Below are 22,589 nucleotides of genomic sequence, written 5' to 3'. Positions count from 1 at the left end.
TGTCAAGACGCCAGGCAGAGTTGGTCATGTGCACGAGGTTGGCCGATGCTGAGGTAAGAGATTGGTCTAGCCTAGCGGGGTGTTTACTACACAGTACGGAATAATCTTTCCCTGCCAACCTGCCCAGGCGCAAACCTTAAACCTTAGGCCCCAAAACGACTTCACCTCCACGTGCACGTTGCCTGTAAATAGAAAATACACTAAACTTAGCCGTGAATCCCGGGCAAACTTCTTGGCCCTTGTAATGGATTTCACGGTGGAAAATCCGATATATGCGGTTTAGCACGATCAACAGAAGAATGCACCTTCATAAACCTTGAGCCTACCTCAGTGAGTGCTGAGAACAAAATTTTGTGGATTCTTAGTGCACAGGTAAGATGCTTTCTTACACAGTGTGTGTGGCGGACGATTTCTCCTTGCAGTACCCTGAAGTGAAGGAAACCGCCGATCAAGTCCGATCTGCAGAAGCAGAGAATGGGTAGAACTTTAAAGGTAGAGCAAAAAGAACGAGTATTGTGCATCCTGACTTTCTAACAAATACATCCGGTCAGCTTGTTGGACCACGTGAATTACAACGAGGTCACTATGGAATAAAATTTAAGTGGATGTATGAGGTGGTCTGTGATCTGGGCACTTGTAGTCTCCCGCGAACTTCCCTTCTAGCTAGTCTATGTTATGTTAAAAAAATCGCGGGGCTACCGAATCAAATACTGTTCTCCGTATTGTACCATACTTCCGCATGCTAGCCCTGCCATTGCTTTGAGGCCCGGGCGTTGCAGCATCAACTTTGATCCCCCTCCGCTGGCCGGGCTCTCTAATTGGTCAGCTAGAACGCGCTTTCGACCGTTTTGGGGCACCTCGACTTTAAGAAAATCCCACCCGCACGGCACCTCTCCTTCACCATACACAACACCTTGAACGCCGAGCCTACCTCTCTAATTGACTGGCAGCTCAGGCTCTCTCAGCCATCGGCAAACCACATCGCGACACTTGACCTGCCTCTATCAACGCCCACAACGGTCTGGTTTTCTTGCGCAAGCGCGTCTAAGTCGCGTGTTAGTGGCGTGCAGCCCACTACTCGATAGTAATTGTAGTCAGCCATGGCTCCCCGTCCGCGGCCCAGCGACAACGAGACGGACGCGTCAATGCCGGACGCGCCCGAATTAGGCAATCACACCGGCATCGTTATGGTATGTCATCTTGTGTATTCTCCCCGCTGGTAGAATTGTAGGATCATGGAGGGCTACCTGTATCCCGAAATCTTAAACTGAAATTCGCCAGGACGTCGACGAGACCCCCGACTACACCGATTCGGACACGAACCCTAACACTACGGCTAGTAGCGTGATTGGTGAACCTGTGGGTGATGGCCGTAAGAGGCGCACCGAGGTCAACCAGCTGCGACGGAGCATCTTTGGAAAGAAGCATGACAGACTAGGGGAGTCAAAGGTAAGCAACACTGCGCGAGTGTCAACTTCTTACCATATCAACCTCCGGATTGATACTCATGATCCTCTAGGAGGATGATACTATTCGACGTTTTCGATATCTTCTCGGCCTGACAGATTTATTCCGCCACTTCATCGAGACGAACCCCGACCCCAAGATTCGCGAAATCATGAATGAGATTGATCGGCAAAACGAGGAAGCCGCTCGAGCGAAGAAAGGCGCCGGTCGCCAGGGCGGTGCTACTAGCGAGCGACGTCGCCGGACCGAAGCCGAGGAAGATGCCGAGCTACTAAAAGACGAGAAGCGTGGTGGTGCAGCGGAAACAGCTTTCCGCGAGTCTCCTGTCTTTATCCAGGGCACCATGCGAGACTACCAAGTGGCCGGATTGAACTGGCTAATATCGCTGCACGAGAACGGCATCTCCGGAATTCTTGCCGATGAAATGGGTCTTGGCAAGACACTGCAGACGATATCCTTTCTAGGATACTTGCGACACATTATGGGAATTACTGGTCCCCATCTGGTCATAGTACCCAAGTCCACACTCGACAACTGGAATCGCGAGTTCACAAGATGGACTCCAGAAGTGAATGTCTTGGTGTTGCAGGGTGCCAAGGAGGAGCGTCACCAGCTCATCAACGACCGCCTTGTAGACGAAAACTTCGATGTCTGTGTCACCAGCTACGAGATGGTCCTTCGAGAGAAATCTCATCTCCGAAAGTTTGCGTGGGAATACATCATTATTGACGAAGCCCACCGAATCAAGAACGAGGAGTCGTCCTTAGCGCAAGTGATCCGGATGTTCAACTCGAGAAATCGTCTCCTCATCACCGGAACGCCGTTACAGAACAACCTGCACGAGCTCTGGGCCCTTCTCAATTTCCTTTTGCCAGACGTCTTTGGCGACTCGGACGCATTCGACCAATGGTTCTCAGGTCAAGACAGGAACCAGGACGAGGTTGTCCAGCAGCTTCACCGAGTCCTACGGCCATTCCTACTTCGCCGCGTGAAGAGCGACGTGGAGAAAAGCTTGCTGCCCAAAAAGGAAGTCAATGTCTATATTGGAATGTCCGAGATGCAGGTTAAGTGGTACCAAAAAATCTTGGAGAAGGACATTGACGCCGTCAACGGAGCGGGCGGGAAACGCGAGTCCAAAACGCGCCTCTTGAACATTGTCATGCAGCTTCGGAAATGCTGCAATCATCCATACCTCTTTGAGGGCGCCGAACCTGGCCCGCCATATACCACGGACGAACATCTTGTCTACAATGCCGGCAAAATGATGGTTCTGGATAAGCTCTTGAAGAGAATGCAGAGACAGGGAAGCCGAGTACTTATTTTCTCTCAGATGAGCCGCCTGCTGGATATTCTTGAGGATTATTGTGTGTTTCGGCAATACAAGTACTGCCGTATCGATGGCGGCACCGCTCACGAAGATCGTATTGCGGCTATTGACGAATACAACAAACCGGGCTCCGAGAAGTTTGTCTTCTTGTTGACAACAAGAGCTGGAGGCCTCGGCATCAACTTAACAAGCGCTGATATTGTTGTCTTATATGATAGCGACTGGAACCCGCAGGCCGATCTACAAGCTATGGATCGCGCGCATCGTATTGGTCAAACCAAACAGGTGGTCGTATATCGATTCGTCACAGACAATGCCATTGAAGAGAAAGTCCTAGAGCGAGCAGCACAAAAGCTGCGTCTTGATCAGCTAGTTATCCAGCAAGGCCGCGCGCAAGTCGCTGCGAAGGCCGCTGCTAACAAGGACGAACTTCTGTCCATGATTCAACATGGCGCTGAGAAAGTCTTCCAGACCAAAGGGGCGTTCGGCAAACTAGCAGAGAATGGGGGTGAGCTGCATGACGATGATATTGACGCGATTCTCGAAGCCGGCGCGAGTCGGACCAAGGAACTGAATGCGAAATATGAGAAGCTTGGCATTGAGGACCTGCAAAAGTTCACGTCCGAGTCAGCATACGAATGGAACGGGGAGGACTTTGCAGCTCGCAAAAAAGACATCGGCATCAGCTGGATCAATCCAGCAAAGCGGGAGCGAAAGGAGCAGATTTACTCGATCGACAAGTACTACAAGCAGGCATTACAGACTGGTGGACGGACGGCCGACACGAAACCCAAGGCTCCTCGAGCTCCAAAGCAGGTGCCTGTGCACGACTACCAGTTTTACCCACCGAGGCTCCGCGAGCTCCAAGACCGGGAAACCGCCTTTTACCGAAAGGAGATTGGCTACAAAGTTCCTCCTCCCGACAAAGACGACGAGAACCTGTCAGAACGCGAAGCTGAGAGGGCCCTCGACCAACAGGAGATTGACGACGCAACCCCGTTGACTGAGGAAGAGCAGGAAGAGAAACAGAGGCTGGCCCTGCAAGGCTTTGGCGAATGGAACCGGCGAGACTTCCAGCAGTTCGTCAACGGCTCAGGACGCTATGGCCGGACAGATTACGAGGGCATCTCCCTCGAAGTCGACAGCAAGACTCCAGCAGAGATTAAAGCTTATGCGAAGGTATTCTGGCAACGATTCGCTGAGATTGCGGATTACCCAAAATATATAAAGGTCATCGAAGACGGCGAAGAGCGCATGCGCAAAATCGAGCATCAGCGCAAGATGCTGCGCAAGAAAATGAGCCAGTATCGTGTCCCGTTGCAGCAACTCAAGATCAACTATTCAGTTTCGACCACCAACAAGAAGGTTTACACAGAAGAGGAAGACCGGTTTCTGTTGGTATTGCTCGATAAGTATGGTGTCGACTCTGAGGGTATCTACGAGAAGATCCGGGACGAGATTCGAGAGAGTCCACTTTTCCGCTTCGACTGGTTCTTTTTGAGCCGCACGCCCACAGAAATTAGTCGCCGCTGCAGCACCCTCCTTACCACCATTGTCAAGGAGTTTGAGGATGTTAACACTACTAAAACAAACGGCGTTAATGGAAAGCTTAAGAGGGAACCTGAGGACGACGAGAATGATGAAGATAGTATACTCGGTATGGCTCCAGCCAAGAAGAAGACCAAGGCGAATGGTGTCAAGGTATGCCCTACCGACTACAACTAGCATAACCCAGGGGGATTGGAATGCTGATATGATACACAGAACAAGAATCTTGATAACGTCAAGTCGGCGACCGGCAGCAAGGCGAACTCTACTTCTCCATCTAGAGCCTCAAGTGTCTTGTCTACGAACTCGAACGCTGCAGCCTCCAAGGGGAAGGGAAAGGGCAAGAAGAAGTGAGAGTGCGAAGATCTGTGCTAAAGAACGAGAATCGGGAGGTCCGGGAAGGGAGGTCTAGTGATGTGAGGCGTGCATGATGGAGTGACGTTTTCTACTTGGCTGGCTGTTTTGTGGTTGGGAATTAAACGTCGGTTGCGTAAAGGGGGGAGGGATTCGGGTTTCCACTTAAGCCTAGAGAGGACGGGCGTTGGGCTGTTTGCTTTGTCAATCTTCCTACAAGAGTCTCAGTTATAGGCCAACAAGTCTTGCTTTGTTAGTATACCGTTGGGTGCGGTGGGTATCGAGTCTTTTAACAGAAATATCTCATTGTTTGGTACTCAGAGTCTTAAGATTCGATTTCACCAGTGTACCATTCTTGGCCATGTCTGCTGACAGATGTGTAGTTTGACTCAGTTTAGCTAAAGGAGAGGCCGAAGAGGAGATTCCCGAACCGGCACCATATTCTCCTCAAGATAATGCCAGGCTGAATGAACACTTCGCGAAAACACATGTGTAACAGCTGAAGAAGATATAGTCATTGAAAGACTAGATGACGTGAAAGGTATCCGCATTAGTACGAGGTTGTAGAAGCACCAAACCTGGCTAACAACTAATGAATACCTGGGCTGAAATCCGTGTTTTCTAGGCCCCCATTTCACCCTAACCACCTGGCCCAGCTGTGCCTATGTAACGCCGTAAAAATGCCCCAAACCTGCGCATTTTCATCTCAAGCTAATCTGTTTTGCCGTTCCCGCTCCACCTCGTACATGAAGTCAAAGTAACCCTTGTCGAACTGATGGACGCGAACGTATCCGTCCTCACCACCACTCGCGTAGCCCTTGCCGGTGGGATCGGCTGCCACCGTGTTCAGGGGGCCGAAGTGACCGCGGACACGGCCAATCTCGTCCTCGAAGATCTTGTGATAGAAGCGGGCCTCGAATTTGCCCTGTCTCGCCGATGTGCGTGTCACGTCCATGGCGGCTTGGCCACCGCCTAGAACGACGAAGTCCTTCTTGGTTGTGATGGTGGCGCTATTGAGAGGGGTATCGGCAACGTAAGTCTTGAGAACTTCCAGTTCACTTGCTGTGATAAGCTATTCAAGGGGAAAAAAGTTAGCGACCGTCGTTTAGCTAGCGTCCTCACTCTCCCGCCTCAGAAGGTCGTGTAGCCAGGTTCACTCCGCCTCGGTAGGGACAGCCATTACCTTTGAAGTCTTGTCCTTTGATGCGGTAATGAAGTATGTCCGGTCGGGCGACCATTGGAGATCGGTGATGGCCATATTGAGCTCGTGGATGGGAATGTTGTAGATGAGGTCGCCCGTCTTGCCGTCGTATTGCGATACGGAGCCGTCCTCGTGGCCAGCGATGATGTACTTACTAAGGTAGCTCCACCCGGCTACAGTGGCCTTACTCTCGTCGCACACGATGGTAAGCTCCTTCTCGTCGGTTTGCTCGGCATCGACGTCGACCTTGATATCCAGCACGACAATGGTGCCCAGGTGCCCCATACGCTTCTCCGTAACGCCAAGCAGCTTAGTGCCATCCTCGTTGAACTCGACGCGCTTGACGGCTGTCGGGAACTCCCATGTCTTTAGGCATTTGCCCGACTTGATGTCCCAGAGTCGAATGGTGTTGTCGGCTGAGCCGGAGGCGATGATGGTCGACGTAGGATCAACATCGACGGTCCAGATAGCGCCCACATGGCCGTGGTATGTGCCTAGCCGCTCGCCGTTGTGGGCAAACCAAACGCAGATTTGCTGATCCTTGGATACCGAGAAGATCAAGTCGCCGTCGCGGTTATATCTGAAAGCAGGGCAAAAAAGCACTATTAGACGGAGGTGGTCCCATTTTAAAGATTCAAATGCTGCAGAAGGACGTTCCAGGCTAAGCACGAATACAAAGAGAGAAAACTGACTTGATTTGTGTAAGGGCTCTCTCGTGGCCCGACAGCAGAATGGGCCTCATATTAGGCAACTATTTAGATCGCAGATGCCGTCGACGCAGTTCCGGGATGGGGGGGGTTCGAGGTTGCGAGGGGTGCGGACGTGCTGGGTTTTTCAGTAGTCGTGTCTGCGACGTGATGGAGATGGATTTGCCCGCCAGGGAATTTTCCCGCAGATTGTGCGCTCGGCGCCGATAGGCCCAAAAGCCAAGGTCAAGCGCGGGGCAAATGGCCTAGCAGGCTTAGATGAGCCCCTCCCTACTTTTCCAGGAAGGCTACTTGAAAGCAATGGGAGGGCCCCACATGTCTTTATGACTCTTCAATCATTAGCTGACTCATTCAACCTCTTCTTGAGGCTTTCTAACTGCTTTCCCAGGTTTAACAGCCAGGACAACCGAAAGCGCAGGACGGAGCCGACCAGGTTAGTTCGAGTCACCCTTTTATGTGTAAATTACCTTGGTCTCCCTTTTGCTTCCTATCGTGATATGTGCCTAGCAGATCGTAAACGAGGCGTTCAGTGCCTTTTGAACAAGCCTTCACTACCTACCTACATCTTGATCCTTTGGTGTAGACCGCGGACGGGAAGGGAACGACTCTATCCCCAAAATTATGCTCCTGTGGACTGTGGTCAAAGTCTCTAGTGCGCACTATGGGCAACTTCTAACTCGCAGAGCAAACCATGCTACGCGAATATAAAAGATAGACGCGCGGTAGGACTCTAGCCAGTGGGATAGACGCCTTTTAACTTGTTTTGTCCGGTCATTTCTGCGTCGTGTTGGGGCCAATTGTGTCCTCACAGGGTTGGTTGACTTGGACTTGTCTTCTCTGGTCTCTCTTTTACTCACTTTTTCCAACCCCGACTAGACAGAGACAGCAATCAGTCGCTACCGTCTGTACTCGTCGCTCGCATTCTTTACCTGTCAATCGCCCAAAACAGCCTGACTGGCTAATAGCATTCTTTGACTTGTGTCCTTTTTGTCCATTCTTTTTGCATGCCATCGACGAGAAAATAGGACAGGGCAGCAAGCATAGGTGCAAACAGGGGCGTAAACAGGGGCGCAAAACACAGGACGGCAGCACACATGTCGCTCTCACATCTGGTCCGAAAGGCATCGAGGAGAGCACAAAATCTTGCGCCTAGTTCCCAGCTGCAACGGCAGCTGCAAATACAGCAGGCCAGCAGCAGACTCGGCCCTTACTATTCGGGATGCAGAACCCTGTCGGGCCATTGCCATTGCCTCTACCATCTTCGTCGCGGCGCGACATGGTTGGCTAGACACGAGTCACGACCAGACTTTGAGTCAACGTGGAGCACGCAATCTAGACTTGGACTTGAAGCAAAAGCAGAAGCAGAAGCAGAAGCAGAGCCTGGAGCTCCTCAGTGTTCTACCTCGGCTAGCACACTGCATTCCTCGTGCTCCTTGCGGCCGTCGGCCCCGCGATCCACCAATCACGCCGGCAACCACCACCGCTGCACCAAAACTGCTTCGTTATTTTTGCGCCCAGCAACGTCAAAGTCCTCGGCCTCTGCTGGCTCCCACGTCCTCGGTTTCCGTTGTCGCTCTCTCTCTTGCCCTGCCCGCGCGACCAGGAATTTTAGCAGCAGCAGCATCAACATCAGTCATTGCCCAGGAACTGCAGAAGTCCCACACCCCCTAGGAGTAGGAGCCATGGCGGCCATCAAGATTGACGGAACGGCCATTGCCAAAAGGATTCGCGAGCGCCTGCGCAACGAAATCGCACAAAAGAAGGAGGCCAACCCCCGCTACCAGCCCTCTCTCAAGATCATCCAAGGTGCGTACGTCTTTTGCCAATTGCAGATATGGAGGGAGAGACAGGAGACAGACAGACAAACAGGTTTAACTGACCAATTTTTCTTTCACTGCCAGTTGGTGATCGATCAGATTCATGTAAGCCGTTGAGCCAGCAACCCCGCGCTACTCTTCCAAGAGCAGCCTTTGGCTGACAACAATGCCCCGTAGCCACCTATGTGCGCATGAAGCTCAAGGCCGCCGAGGAGGTAAGTCCCTCTGAACCCCGGGCTCCTGCCTAGTCCACCGTCGGCGTCGGAGCTCGCTCGTACTAACTCCGATTCTTTCCGGCGCCTAGTGCGGAATTCACTGCGAGCTTGTCAGCTACCCCGAGACTGCCACCGAGGCGGAGCTGGTTGCTCGCGTGCACCAGCTAAACAACGACCCCGCAGTCCACGGAATCCTGGTCCAGCTGCCACTCCCTAGCCACGTCTCCGAGTATGCCGTCACTTCGGTCGTAGCTAATGAGAAGGATGTCGACGGTTTCGGCACAGCCAACATTGGCGAGCTCGCCAAGCGCGGCGGCCGCCCCTTCTTTATCCCATGCACCCCCAAAGGCGTCATGGTCCTCCTTGCCGAAGCCGGTGTCGACCTCGCCGGCAAGAACGCCGTGGTTGTCGGCCGCAGCGATATCGTTGGCAGCCCTGTCAGCTACCTCCTGAAGAACGCCGACGCCACAGTGACGGTCTGTCACTCCAAGACCGTGGATCTCGAACACCACCTCAAAAATGCCGACGTGCTCGTCGTTGCCATTGGCCGGCCTGAGTTCATCCGTGGCGAGTCGCTCAAGAAGGGCGTCGTCATCATAGACGTGGGCACAAACTATCTGCCCGACGCTACTAAGAAGTCGGGCCAGCGCCTGGTTGGAGACGTGGATTTTGAGTCAGCTTCGCAGGTTGCCTCCTTCATCACCCCTGTCCCGGGTGGCGTAGGCCCTATGACGGTTGCCATGCTTCTGCAGAACGTGTTTGATGCTGCCACGCGATCGTTTGAGGCCGAGAGGCACCGACACATAGCCCCCCTGTCTCTGACCCTATTAGATCCCGTTCCCTCCGATATTGCTATCTCCAGGGCCCAGGTCCCCAAGCACATCTCTCAAGTCGCCGCTGAGATCGGCATCACACCCTCGGAACTGGAGCCCTATGGCGCATACAAAGCCAAAGTTGACTTGAGCATCCTCAAACGCCTAGGCCACCGCCGTGACGGCCGCTATGTCGTCGTGACTGGCATCACCCCGACCCCCTTGGGTGAGGGCAAGTCGACTACCACGATGGGCCTCGCCCAGGCATTGGGGGCTCATCTTGACCGCCTCACATTTGCCAACGTCCGGCAGCCCAGTCAAGGGCCCACTTTCGGCATCAAAGGTGGCGCTGCCGGTGGTGGCTACAGCCAGGTCATCCCTATGGATGAGTTTAACCTCCATCTAACAGGAGACATCCATGCTATAACGGCTGCTAATAACCTGCTCGCTGCTGCTATTGATACCCGCATGTTCCACGAGAACACCCAGAGGGATGCCGCCCTCTACAGACGCCTGGTCCCGGTCAAGAACGGGAAGAAGGTATTCATGCCCGCTATGTTGCGCCGGCTGAAGAAGCTTGGGATTGATAAGACAAACCCCAATGAGCTCACCGAGGACGAGATCAGCCGCTTCGCGCGGCTTGATATAGACCCTGAAACCATTACATGGAAACGTGTGCTGGACGTGAACGATCGGCATTTGCGTGGCATCGTTGTCGGTAACGCCACTACGGAGAAGGGACACAGCCGCGAGACCGGTTTTGATATTTCGGTAGCCAGCGAGTGCATGGCTATCCTGGCGCTCAGTACGAGCTTGGCAGACATGCGGGACCGCCTTGGGAGGATGGTAGTTGCCAGCTCCAAGGCTGGCGACCCCATAACCTGCGACGACATTGGTGCTGGTGGCGCCTTGACCGCTCTGATGAGAGATGCCAGCAAACCCAATCTGATGCAGAGCTTGGAGGGCACTCCCGTCTTTGTCCATGCGGGGCCGTTTGCAAACATCAGCATCGGGAACAGCGCCATCCTTGCCGATAAGATGGCGCTCAAGCTTGCCGGGACTGAGTCGGATGAGGACTACGCAACCAAGGCTGGCTTCGTCGTGACCGAGGCTGGCTTCGATTTTACCATGGGCGGCGAGCGGTTCTTCAACATCAAGTGCCGAACATCAGGCCTCGTCCCTGACGTCGTTGTGGTTGTGGCGACGGTTCGCGCTCTAAAGGTTCACGGCGGCGGCCCGCCCATCTCGCCCGGTGCGGCTCTTGATCCAGTCTACAAGCAGGAAAATGTCGAGATATTGCGCAAAGGCTGTGTCAACCTAGCCAAGCACGTTGCCAACGCACGATCATATGGCGTCCCCGTCGTTGTTGCCATCAATAAATTCTCGACAGACACGCCTGCTGAAATCGAGGTTATCCGCAAGGAGGCCATCAAGGCCGGCGCCGAAGATGCCATCTTGGCCAACCACTGGGCCGAGGGCGGCAGGGGTGCCGTTGACTTGGCCAAGGGTGTCGTGGCGGCGGCTGATAAGCCTAAGGATTTCAAGTTTCTCTACAGCCTCGATGGTACGGTGCAGGAGCGCATCGAGAAGATCGCTCGCGACATGTACGGTGCTGCCGAGGTCGAGTTCAGCAAACTCGCGCAGAAAAAGGTCGATACATACACGCGCCAGGGCTTTGGGAATCTGCCAATCTGCATCGCCAAGACGCAGTACTCGCTAAGCCACGACCCAAACCTCAAGGGCGCCCCTACTGGCTTTACTGTTCCTATCAGAGACGTGCGGATGGCAGCAGGCGCAGGCTATCTCTATGCCCTGGCGGCAGATATTCAGACGATTCCAGGTCTTCCCACTGCCCCTGGTTACATGAACGTAGATGTCGATGTTGAGACGGGAGAAATAGAGGGCTTATTTTAGACACTGAATTGGTTTAGGGAGTGTCCTTCTGCTAGTCTCTCTTCCCACCGCTCTCTCTCGCATGGCATATTCCTCCTTAGCCCGGAGGAAAACTTTGTTTTTATACGTACTTCTTTCGTCATCTTAGCATTGTTATCAGGAGCGGGAGCGGCATTGCATTTATGATCAACTCAAAAGTGCGGAAAGGGCAAAGAAGGGGCAGGTTTCGGGATTCCATGCTTTAACACATGGCGCTAGCATACAGGATAGAAATCACCTCAGTTATTAGATCACGGAAATAGGTTCCAGCCATGAGCCATGAGCCATGTATGTGGCAGGAAGCTAAATAGATATTGAAAGCAACCAATGGTCCATTCACATTAGTATCTCGACCGTCATCATATAGTTTTGTTTCTATGCTCTAAGGCATTCGATTGCCCCTTGACTCGTAATAGTAGCGGCAATTATTCTTCTACGATGTCTTCTATTAGTGAGACAAGACAAAAAGCAATAAAGGCCAATTTATTAACTAGCTTTAATAGATGCTGCGGCATGCCGGGAGGTAAGAAAACTCATATAAATCTCAGGTTACCAGCAACCTCCTATTAGCACCCAAAAGACGGATTTACGGCAAACTCATATGGCACCCATGTGTACGCGTTGACTTGGTTTAGACCACCATGTTAGGTCCGAGTGGAATTAGATAACAGTTTGATCGATATTCCTCTATGTGGTAGTCTCGTGGGTCAATCCGAACAGGCGACTTTCCCCTTGCCGTTTTTGTTTTGTTTTCCCCTGAGGGGATCTCATCGAAGACCAAATAATTGAGCATAGTATCTACACACTGTCTTGTAGATTATCGTGCTGTACCTGTACCTAGGTTGACTTCGCTTCTCTTGAAACTGCTGGGCTCCTCACGCCTCGTCCCATTGTCATCGGATATTTGTAATGCATTCGTTCTCTTGAGCCTTTCCGCAACTTGGTCGGGCTCTGAAAGAGGGTTCAGAAAAGAAATTACAAATTGAAGGCAACGAGACAGGTAAATTCCAGGTTATGGCCGCGAATGTCTCCCTCAAATCATTCGGCTGGGGCTTGGGGGCACCTTTGGTGATCGCCCTCGTTTCTTTTTCCTCTCTCCTCTTTAATTTTCGTCGCCCCGTTGTCTTTCAATTAGTTTCACTTAAATAATCCTCAGCTAAGCCATGCTGAGAAGGAGGGCAGGCAGTCCCAACGAGACGAGAAATGAAACCATCATGACACAGAGGTCGTATTATTGCCGTGTGGCGTCGAGTAAAACGCTGTCGGTCATCCTTCTCGACGACAATTGAGTGAGTGGGCCCATTTTCTTTCCAGTCTCGGTTTGGTTGCTTGTATGTATGTATGTATGTATGTATGTGAAGAGGTGTTTGTGTAGGCATGTGTAGGCGGTGTATGTATGCGTGCGGTGTCTGTTCGATATACGGCACGGGGCAGGCTTTGCCAAAAGGCAGACTTTGCCACAGGGTTGCACATACCACACCCCAGCATTGCCAACGGTCGTGTCAAACCACCGGCGTCCAGACCGGGTAACTAACCACCGGATTGAGCACACTTTCAGGCGCGTCCCGGTCCATGCCTAGAGTATATCAAATACCTATATTTGACACATTCAGAAGCTATCAAAGCTGCCCAGCGCTTAGTTCCACGGGAGCTAGCCACTCAACGGCCGTTGTCGGCTCCTAACAGGTTTGTTATTCTCCCACGAGGTCTAATCAGATGGTGAGGCACACACCCCCGGACGAGACTCAAGCGCGGCCCAGTGACTTTGCCACAAGGCCACTTATTTTGTGCCGTTGATAAGGCCAGCCGACCTGCAGACCATGCAACGCCATTATTCGTTGCAGTATCAAAAGTGAACTCCCGTGGGCCTCGCTCATTTCGCCACAACCCCCAATGCCGAGCTCGGTCAAGGGGGGAGCTGGCTGAGAGAACGGAGAATGTGTATTGAAGGGGGGGCGGAATCAGCCGACAAGACATCGAGGGAGCCCTCGCTAGGAATTCTGGGGTCAATGAAGGAGGGCATGGAAAAGGAGGAGTAACATGAAAGGGGATGGTGGGCACCGCATTCTCATCGGGAATAGCTACAGCGGACCGAGGGTCTAGGAGGGGAGAGCCGCCCAGAGCTCAAGTTGGGGGTCGGTCGGGAAGGTCACAGCTTCAAAATCTCCAACCCAATCTCATAAACAAGGTGTATTAATGTTCCGATGGTTCGGTTTCAAGATATGCCGGATAGATTCTACCGCGGGGAGGGGTGACGTGGTCTTCTGGATCGCAATCATGGTGACTGGTTAACTCAGAGGAATCGGAAATGATTGTACCCAAGAGATATGCCATACCAGTACCACTCCCTCCGCATTCATCAACACGGAAGCTCTGCCGCGACGGTTTTCTCCACTGCCGTCTCACGCTTCCCGACCAGGTTGAGCTGGAGCTACCTGTCCTCCCCCTTACCTACAAGATATTCTTTACTTAGTAACCCTCCAGCCAGGGAGAAAGCTGAGCTACGAGGCAGAAGGGGACATATGGGGAAAATTCTACGGCCCCCCGGTCTCCGGCCCCGCGGCAGCCATCCCTGGGCAATGGTCAAGTCGAGAAAGGGTTCGGGAGACGGAAACCCGTCGGCCTTGGCCCCCGCGACTTCTGCAGAGCAACCTAGGGTCTGTTTCGGAATATCAGGGGCAAAAAGTCTGGAGTAGAGAGGTAAAGGTAATTAAAAGAGGGGCGGAGAGCATCCAACTTCGTGGGGAGAAGAGAAGCCTGTCTGGGGCGGCTTCACCAGGGGCGTTGATGTGCCTGCATAGGCCGAGTTTGCGCAACGGCAACAACAACCGAGAGAGAGAAAAAACGGGGGAGCTGAGCTATGGGGCGGGCCAGCTAGCGATCATGCTTCATGTAAGGTACCGTCAGCCACCGGAATGCCACCGGAGTGATGGCGATAAAGGGGAAGCTAGACTCATGGACCTGTCTACTATTCACCATCCGCTCTTTTCCAACTCTCTTTATTGCGTCTTTTTTTTAGACATTCTCTGTGGGGGTTGACGCTCAATCCAAGCTAGCTGAAGACCGTAGCCGTGCTAAGAGTGAATGCAAAACGGCTGGAGGGCGGGCAAAGAGAGTGAGGCTGAAGGTAGCAGCCCAGCCCAGCCCAGCCCAGCCCAGGATCACCAAAACACGCCGCTTGGCGTCAGGCCGGTGAATCCGTCCAGCAGATTCTGACATGCAGGTTTGAGGAACCCCCTTTCTCGCTTTGCTCGCTCATGTCCGAGCTGGCTCTCTGCAGATCATGTCAAACACGGCAGCAAGATGACGACCAGAGCAAAAATTAACGACGGGGAACGGAACAGAAGATTACGGGGAAAATAGAAAAGAATTTACGTCACACATGTCAGCCCACTCGGGCTGAAGTGTATGGGATGAGTAAGGCCACCAACTAGGAGTGCCATGAGAGCGAGGTGTGCGTTGGCCCCCTTTGGGCCTCAGCCCTGAGATGTAGGAAGGCCGGGTACATTTGCCCTGGCAGAACCATCGTCGGCTCCGATGCTCTTATTGTGATCGACTTGATGAACAGAGTGGAATCTTTACCAACAATGGAGTCGTGGCTCGAGGTATGTGACGATACTCTCTGCTTGTATGTGTTGCATAATGCATGTATGTGGGCACGGTTATAAAGGGAAGGTACTTGTACTTTAGTTGGCAGTGTGGCCTCTTCTATCGGTAGGTAGCGAAAGAAAATCAGAGTAAAGCGTCATGGTTTTTGAGTTCCTGGGAGACTGAGCGCGTGCCTTACAGCTCGGACTCGGAGACGCTGCCTTGGGCAGGGACGAAAAAGAAAGCAGATGTGTGGACGGAAAGGGGATAATTGTCTATTGTGTGGTACGTACAGTGTGTGTAGTGTGTACAGGTTGGCTGATAGCTATGGGTCATGGATTTCAATCGAGATTGTAGCGATGGGAGGCCGAAGAGAAGGGCAGCTATTCGTCACCGCCCACAAGGACATACATGGTGGCGCTGAGCTGAGGCGGCATGAGTTCGAAAATGTCTGGCTCTGGCTCCGATGGTGGTGGATGTGGATTGTGGAGGAAATGGTCGAAGAGGGGGACACTATGGTGGGAGTGTAGCACTCCGCAACGATTTTCCATGCTGCCCACTCGACTAACTGCTCTTGGCGCTCAAGCGCCAACTACACTACACTGCAGCACCACCGGACACTTACCGCACTCACCTGTCGGGCTCACTCTATCTATTCTTAAGAGACTGGGCAACGAACCTGAATGTTAGATAGAAGGTTGGGCAGTGGCTGTGCAGACGGCTTTCTAGTCTAATGGCGCCCGCCCTCTGCTCTATGCCCTTTGCACCAACAGCATGGAAGCTGATGCTGCACGCTCAACTCTTCGGACCGTTTCGGCATGAAAAAGGCCCATACACTGGCTGACTGCTTATGTGCTGCCCGTCGGTTAATAGCAATAGTAATAAGCTAAGGCATGGAGAACTCGGTAGTATTTTGTGTGTGATGGGGTTGTCCGCGTTAGGACCTTCCTAGAGAGACTAGAATGAGCAGAATGGATGGACTGCGCGGCTCGTCTCTCGGTTTCCAAATGCTTAGGGGAGGACAAACCTCCATACGACATAAAGAGGAGGCTGGCTGTGCTACCGTCCGCGCCCCAGCTGGCGAGCGGGAGAATTCTTCCACAACCTAAGCAGTCCTTCTAGTCGGGAACAGGTGGCTGCGCCAGTGGTGACCAGTAACACCACAAGCAACTGCACGTCCTGCACGGGACGTCCCGCAGCCCCAGGACACATGGGCGACAAGCCGCATCCGACAATCGACTGCCGCCAGAATTCGGCTGCCTAGCGCTGAAGCCCAGAATACATGCTGTACCTATTTATCCAGGTTGCACAAGCTGACTGACATCCGTGGAGCTAGAGAGCCGGTCACCCAAAAAAGAAAAAAATCACGGAGGAAAGCAACCGCGGCTATAGAGACATTATAACTCTCACGGCAATAATGACGATGGCTGTGATAGAACGACAAAAAATAGGAACGAGAGAGGAAAAATGACACGGCGTCAGCTCCGCCAGCGTCAGAGGCTGGTTGGTGTCATTGTTTCTCCCAAAAACGAAAAAGAACAACAAGAATGCCCACCTACCTTCAAAGTCGTATCATGGGTATTATACACTGCTACTGTGTAAACCAAGCGCTACGAGACTTGGGATAAGGCGATGGCACCCTACACATTCCATAGATAGTACGGATCCGGAAAATGTGTCACCTATTTCCAGGCCGGCCCTAAATCGGTGGTGAAAGCGCGAGAGCGCCAAAACAGGGAAGACTTCACTTGCTGCGCCGACGACGACGGCAGTAAATATCAGTGAAAAAAAGTGAAGAAAAAAAGGGCACATGAAATAGAGTTGGGGAAAATGCCTGTTAAGTGGTGCTAAGGGGGAGACGCAAGGTGGCTAAGATGTGAGCTACAGCGAAAAGAAGCAAGGGGCAAATGCTATCGCAGGAGGCGACGGGATCGTCGTGTATCTCTCAGACCCCGAGTGGGCACAAGAGAGAAGATGTCCATCAAATTTGTCTTCGTGGCGTGTTGCGCTTCGATGCCAAGATTAGCATGGCGGACATGGCCGGCCTAAGCACGGAGAAGCAAGGTATGAGGGTGATGAAGAAGAGATAGACTGAGCAGCCGGCTGGCTGGCTGGTGAGTGAGTTGCTTGCTTGCAGCTTTCTAGGGGTGCGTGTGACGGGACCGACGGGACTGGTCGGGAGAAAAGAATTGGAGAAAGCTCGACGGGCTGGTTGTACGGAATGTTCAACTGCCCCAGCTACCCGCCAATTGCCCGTTCGGAGCCGTCCACACCGCACCCGACTATACTCAAACGTAACGTTATTTCTAAAAGTTCTTCATCGATCTATGCGTGGAAGTAGAACACCGGCATTAATTCATCTATGTATCAAATATCTGACCTGCTACATCCGTACCTGGTTGGACAATTAGCAAAATCACAGCGCAAGTGTTAGTTATCGTCCAAGCCTGAGCCCGCGACCAGGCAGCGATGGGCGATGGGCGATGGGCACGTTTGATGTGAACAACGAACGGTTTTATCCGAATCTGGAGATAAAGACGTGGGTGCAGTGGGGTTTATCGTTCCCAACCCCATTGTGTGCACTATAAATAAACTTAAGCGCCGGGGTGGACGCGTGGAATTTGCTGGCCACCAGGTTCACTGCACAATATTGTAGTGTGCATTAGTGCAGATTCAAGGACCGCAAGCTGGCCTGTGCGGGGGGAAAGAACGACCGTCCTTGTCCTGTCTCCAAGCCCGTGCCAGGTGCCAGGACCCATGGATCGGAACCTAGTAGCTTTCTGTTGGTGACAAAGGCTGCACGATAATATAACAGACGTCACGACACTGGACGTGTGCTAAAGCACTTGCCTCATGATCCCAAAGCGTTTCAGCCCTGCTCCGCAGAGTTTTTGAGACAACTAAGGTAAGTTCTGCTGTGCCCGTTACCTAAATCAAACGCCAATTGAGCAAGTCAGATCCAGGTGGCAAAGCGCCAGGGTTGATGAAGAAATAAACGGGTCGTGCTTTCCCACTCTTTTGCCCAGGTACGTACGGATAACGCTAAGCCAACAGGGCCAAGTGCGTGGCTTCTCCAGGGTGCGGTTCCCGTAGTGGTCCCTGCTAGCAAAGTACTGTACATTGTACTGACCCAGAAGCCAAATGCCAAGCATCCGCCATCGAATTTCTTGACCCAACAACGATCGCGCTTATGTGCGCGTATAATGACGACTCTCTGCGATAACGGGATGCTACCGCTAAAAGCCAGTGTGCAGAAACATATCACTCGTTCTGGTCGCCGGTGCTGTCATTGGGGAACTCCTCCCATCTGCGTCTCTGGCGTCTATGTGGTTGCGCTTCGTCCTGCCGCGTGTGGGGGAACTTGGAAGGGTGTGCATCACTGCATCGGACGGCACATGGCTTCGTCGCTCCATCTCGTCGAATTTCATCCCCTAATTGATCCATCCCAACAAGCAAGCCATCTCAATCTTGGTCATCTCACCATCTCAGGGCAGCTTGTAACCACGCACCGTACCTGCTCGGAACAGGACTTCGGCACTTCGAGCCGCGGGGTGAGACAACAGGGAACTGGCGTCTGACAAGCGCGCTCAAGCAGGGGTTGGTGACACGGCCGTAAGGCCCAAAGCTTAAGAATTGCGTGATGGAGGGTGGATGGTCGTCCCAAGTGGGTGGGTAGGAAACAGGCGCAGGCGCTGGCGCCATCGCGCGAATCGGCAGCTGCTAATTAAGCGCTCTTCCCGCGAACCAACTGCGGGTTGCAGTTGAGAACTAAACCGCATCGAGCTGAATCAGGTCCAATCGCACGCGCGCTGGCGTTTAGAAACTTGGCATCGCCATTTTCTAACTAAATGTCCGCGATACCACCGCGTGGTGTTACCCTCGTTTTCTTCATCCGGCATGGCTGGGTTGCACTCGCGCATGTTCTGGTGTTGACTGCGCTGTATGTGTGTGCTCTCTCTACTTTGCAATATCATCAAAATCGCTCTCTATTGATCACCGTGCGCTTGAGTCGTTTGGCGCTTGCTGGGCTGCCGATATATTGTTACAGACTCACAGCTACCCTTCCGCGGCCTCGGCACCTTAGCGTAACAGACTGGATGGACGTCTCTGTACGCGTATAGACCAAGCATCCAGGGTATTGCTCATGCAGTGTTCATGTACGTTGTATGTAGGTACATTACACGTGTAAACTTTCTGGTAGCAACACAAAGCAAAGTCGGTCGCACCAACAGCCCCTTGGCATGCTGTCCCGCAAGGCTGAACCAGAGCTGAGCATACTGGAAAGGCACGGAGACGGGATGGACTGGCGGATTTGAGGCGCAGAGTCAAGCAGACTACGGCAAAAATTTTCCCGTCCGCACAGCCAACCGTTAACGGGCCGGCAAGTTTGAGCAAGCCTGTTGACCATGGCTATCTGCGAGGGACATGTTCCCCAGAAGGCTCAAAGGGGTGCCACAGTTTCGATCTCTAATCAGTCAGTCTCTCGCACCTCCCCAGAAAATCGAGCCGTCAAAAGCCATTGTGCCTGGCCTTGGCCGCCCCCAAGGTCGGGGCTGCAAGGTGTGTGCTGTCGGTGGCGATCTGGGTGTAGATCTGCGGGTGTTGGCGAAGCGGAGGGAGAGAGATCTCGGTAGTTTGCGATCGGGCGCTTGCTTGCGATGACGGACGTCGAGCACGCGCTGCACGTCGCTTCATCCTCCACCACGCTTTGGGTCGTAGCCTTGATGAGGGTCAGATCGCGCGCTCTCGGGACCGTCCATGCTGGCCGTTGCAAGAAATCTCACAACCCCTGCCGGGACACACAAACACACACACACACACCACGGATACACTAGCGACACTACCGCCTTGCCTCACCTATGTGGGTATCTTGGCTACAGCGTAGGTCAGGTACACGTGTAGGTATATGGAAGTGTGTGTCCATAGATATGCAGCACGCATCCACCAGTGCATATCAGAAAACCCCTTGCGCTATGCTTTTCCGAGCTCCAGCAAAGGAGACGACCAAACAAAAATAGCCCAGGTATTTTGGACGAGTCGCCGGCAGGCGGCGCGGTCGACTTTCCCGCCAATCAGAGCGCCCAAGATCTAAGCCCTTGTCTGCACCTCAAGCCGCCCGCTCCACCAAGCGGCCACAGCTCGCATGAGGGTGTGGGTTTCTCCCGGGCCCCGCCAACCAAGTTGGCACGCAGGTCTCCCTGGGCCCGCACCGCTAGTTTGCGTGATTGTGTGTCCTAATTCTGCATCTTCTGGGCGCAAACCTGGCGGGCACCATCAACTGCTCTGGGCTGGCTTGCAACACCCGACCTCACGCGGCAAACTTTCCATGTTCGCCTGCCAAGTCACAGGGCAAGCCACGTACGGGACTAGAGGTCCCGGGAAAGGCTAGATCGCCCGGGTCTTAGCCCAGTCGCCTCGACACCCAAGAACCTACGACAAGGATGACCACGCAACCGGATCCTGGTACTGTATGTACTGCACTGTACTGTATGTACAAACCCAGTTAGACCTCACCTCCTCACACCAAACTGCCCTGGTTTGTGAATGCCGCATTACGTGCTTCATCGAACGGCGCGCTTAAGGAAGACGAGACAAGCGCCGCTCGGCAAGCCACAGACGCTAGTTGTATTTCTCTTGTCCTCTCTCCTCTCTCCTCTCTCCTCCTCTCTCTCGGGCCACCATGTCTCCTTCTCCTCCCCTCCTTCTGTTAGTGCCCCTCTGAGGGGAAGCTGTGGCGGGGAGGGGAAAAAAGACTTTGGGTCCAGAATTACGGAAACCCGGCAAAGGATCGTGGTTCACGGCTTTCAATCCGTCCTTCGTCCCAAAACCGCGAAGGCGTCATGCGGGACACATCTACACTGCATCTGCATAACACACAGAAAGAAGAGAGATAGAGACACCTCCAGTCCTTGACGGTCATCTCACTTGCCTGCCACCATTCACCGCCAAGAGCGTGGCTTTCCTGTCAGGTTCGCTGATCGTCAGAATCGGTATTCCACGGGGTTTCTAGAAGGTTGGATCCGAAGCCTCCTTGCTCGTGGCCCGACGACGGCTCTAGTGCTCAAGAGCGATTGGCGACGTTAGGTTGCAATTGTTCTACCATTTATTCCCTATTAGGCCCTCTTGCCATGCAGCTTCGAGGTTGAGCGACAGGTCTTGAGCGTTGTGTAACACTGCTCGCATGAAAAAAAGCGCTCCTTCGTTGACGAAATGGGTCCTGCTGCTTATGTGCTGCAGCTGCGATAGGCTGCAGGAGTGACAGAATGATGGCCTGCGCCCCTCGCCTGTCAGATTAGTGGCCGGAGTGCACACGCCATCAGAAGACTTTGAGAGGAAAGGACCAAAAACCATATGGCTTTCAACAATTGTTACGCAGTGAGCCCCCGGCCGGTGTGTTTTGGGGGAGAATTCTACCTACTTAGGGCAATGATTTGTTTTCTTCTCTCTTTTCTTGTAGCCCCCTCCCCCTTTTTCGGGGCTGAGAGATGGGGCAAGAGCCGGTTGTCTAGTGAGGTTCCAGGAGACGACTATGCTCGGCTGTTTTACTGGGACGACAGCCCTACGGGGGAGGGTGTGCGCGTGGGCGACGGGAGGTGTGGCCTTCGGGTTTGGCCTGACGGGCCATGTCGAGCACCATGGCGGCACGCGGCCTCGGATGTCGGCCTTTGCGTTCTAAGACGAGTAACGGGTTACAAATTACCCGCAGGTATTGTGATACCCAGCCACTACCCAAATACCTTATCCCCCCAATGATACATTACCTTTATTTACAGTAGCCATTCGCGGACAAAACAGAGTCTTTCTTTAGTCTTTCAGACTTTCACAGCCCCTATTCGACGCCACTCCCTTCGGGACGACCTCACCCATCTTCCGCGAGCTTGGCCCAGCTGGGAAGGAGGGACAGACGCCATTGTCGCGCGGTTGTCGGGGTTGCGACCAACAGCCGTATCGATCAACCAGGCTAGTTTGGCGGATACCACGATACGAGAAGACTACGATCTGTTGGCATGATTGCGAGGCACGGACGTACCGTTGGTAGAGTACTATACAGTATGTGCGCTCGTACAACCGCGGCAAAGACGGGGAAGGGAAAATAAGAATTAAGAATCACGAACGAGAGAAAAGAGAATGCAAAAAAAAACCGAGCTAGAGAGCCCAAGCGAGCGGTATCACCTCAGTCGGGGATACCAAAGACAGATCCCGCCTACCGCTCTCGCAACACTTGGCTTCGTCGCCCGATGCCCAAAGACCTGGGCTAAACAACCCGGAAACGTCCTAGGGTAGCCTGGTTACAACCTCCAGTGTTCCGGGGGGGTGGGAAAGTACCCTGCGTCTATTTTTCCAATCTGTTCGACTTTGGCTCGTCGCCTTTTCCCCTCTCCCGGTCTAGTGTTCTGCATTGGACAAACTAAGTTTGAATGAATGTACAGTACAATGCCCCCCCCTCTTCTTCCGTCCCCACCCCTCTTTCCCTCCCCGGCCCCGACCCCTGCCCATCCCCTGGCCCTTGTCATTGTCCCCAGCTGACAGGGGCCGGGACCCTGGAAGGCAACAGCCTCCCAGACTGCACCAAGCCTCTGCGGGAAGGCCAAGACAGTTCCCTCGATCTCCCCCCCATCCA

The 22,589-nt window shown here is 53.3% G+C and overlaps 3 protein-coding genes across 3 annotated transcripts; 2 read left to right on the top strand and 1 right to left on the bottom strand.

The window, feature by feature from the left end:
- The first annotated feature begins 868 nt into the window (after positions 1 to 868).
- Positions 869 to 5,019, top strand: B0T26DRAFT_683449 (chromatin-remodeling complex ATPase-like protein). Its single transcript, XM_060440809.1, has 4 exons — positions 869 to 1,190; positions 1,282 to 1,449; positions 1,520 to 4,495; positions 4,559 to 5,019. Exons 1-4 carry the CDS (start codon positions 1,101 to 1,103, stop codon positions 4,694 to 4,696), a joined length of 3,372 nt encoding a protein of 1,123 aa, XP_060302175.1. The 5' UTR covers positions 869 to 1,100; the 3' UTR covers positions 4,697 to 5,019.
- B0T26DRAFT_683444 (WD40-repeat-containing domain protein) lies at positions 5,020 to 6,876 on the bottom strand. The gene is made up of 3 exons (XM_060440808.1): positions 6,590 to 6,876; positions 5,880 to 6,477; positions 5,020 to 5,768 (listed from the first exon to the last, which is right to left on the bottom strand). The coding sequence occupies exons 1-3, from the start codon at positions 6,637 to 6,639 to the stop codon at positions 5,403 to 5,405; spliced, it is 1,014 nt and encodes a 337-aa protein (XP_060302174.1). The 5' UTR covers positions 6,640 to 6,876; the 3' UTR covers positions 5,020 to 5,402.
- Positions 6,877 to 7,950: 1,074 nt separating this feature from the next.
- B0T26DRAFT_683440 (formate--tetrahydrofolate ligase-domain-containing protein) lies at positions 7,951 to 11,778 on the top strand. The gene is made up of 4 exons (XM_060440807.1): positions 7,951 to 8,410; positions 8,506 to 8,526; positions 8,599 to 8,636; positions 8,726 to 11,778. The coding sequence occupies exons 1-4, from the start codon at positions 8,287 to 8,289 to the stop codon at positions 11,360 to 11,362; spliced, it is 2,820 nt and encodes a 939-aa protein (XP_060302173.1). The 5' UTR covers positions 7,951 to 8,286; the 3' UTR covers positions 11,363 to 11,778.
- The last annotated feature ends 10,811 nt before the right edge of the window (positions 11,779 to 22,589 follow it).

This window comes from Lasiosphaeria miniovina (assembly GCF_030549165.1).
Source record: "Lasiosphaeria miniovina strain SMH2392-1A chromosome Unknown B0T26scaffold_1, whole genome shotgun sequence".
NCBI classification, from domain to species: domain Eukaryota; kingdom Fungi; phylum Ascomycota; class Sordariomycetes; order Sordariales; family Lasiosphaeriaceae; genus Lasiosphaeria; species Lasiosphaeria miniovina.
Note: the sequence above shows the minus strand (reverse complement) of the source record. Positions and strands in the feature narration are given on the sequence as shown.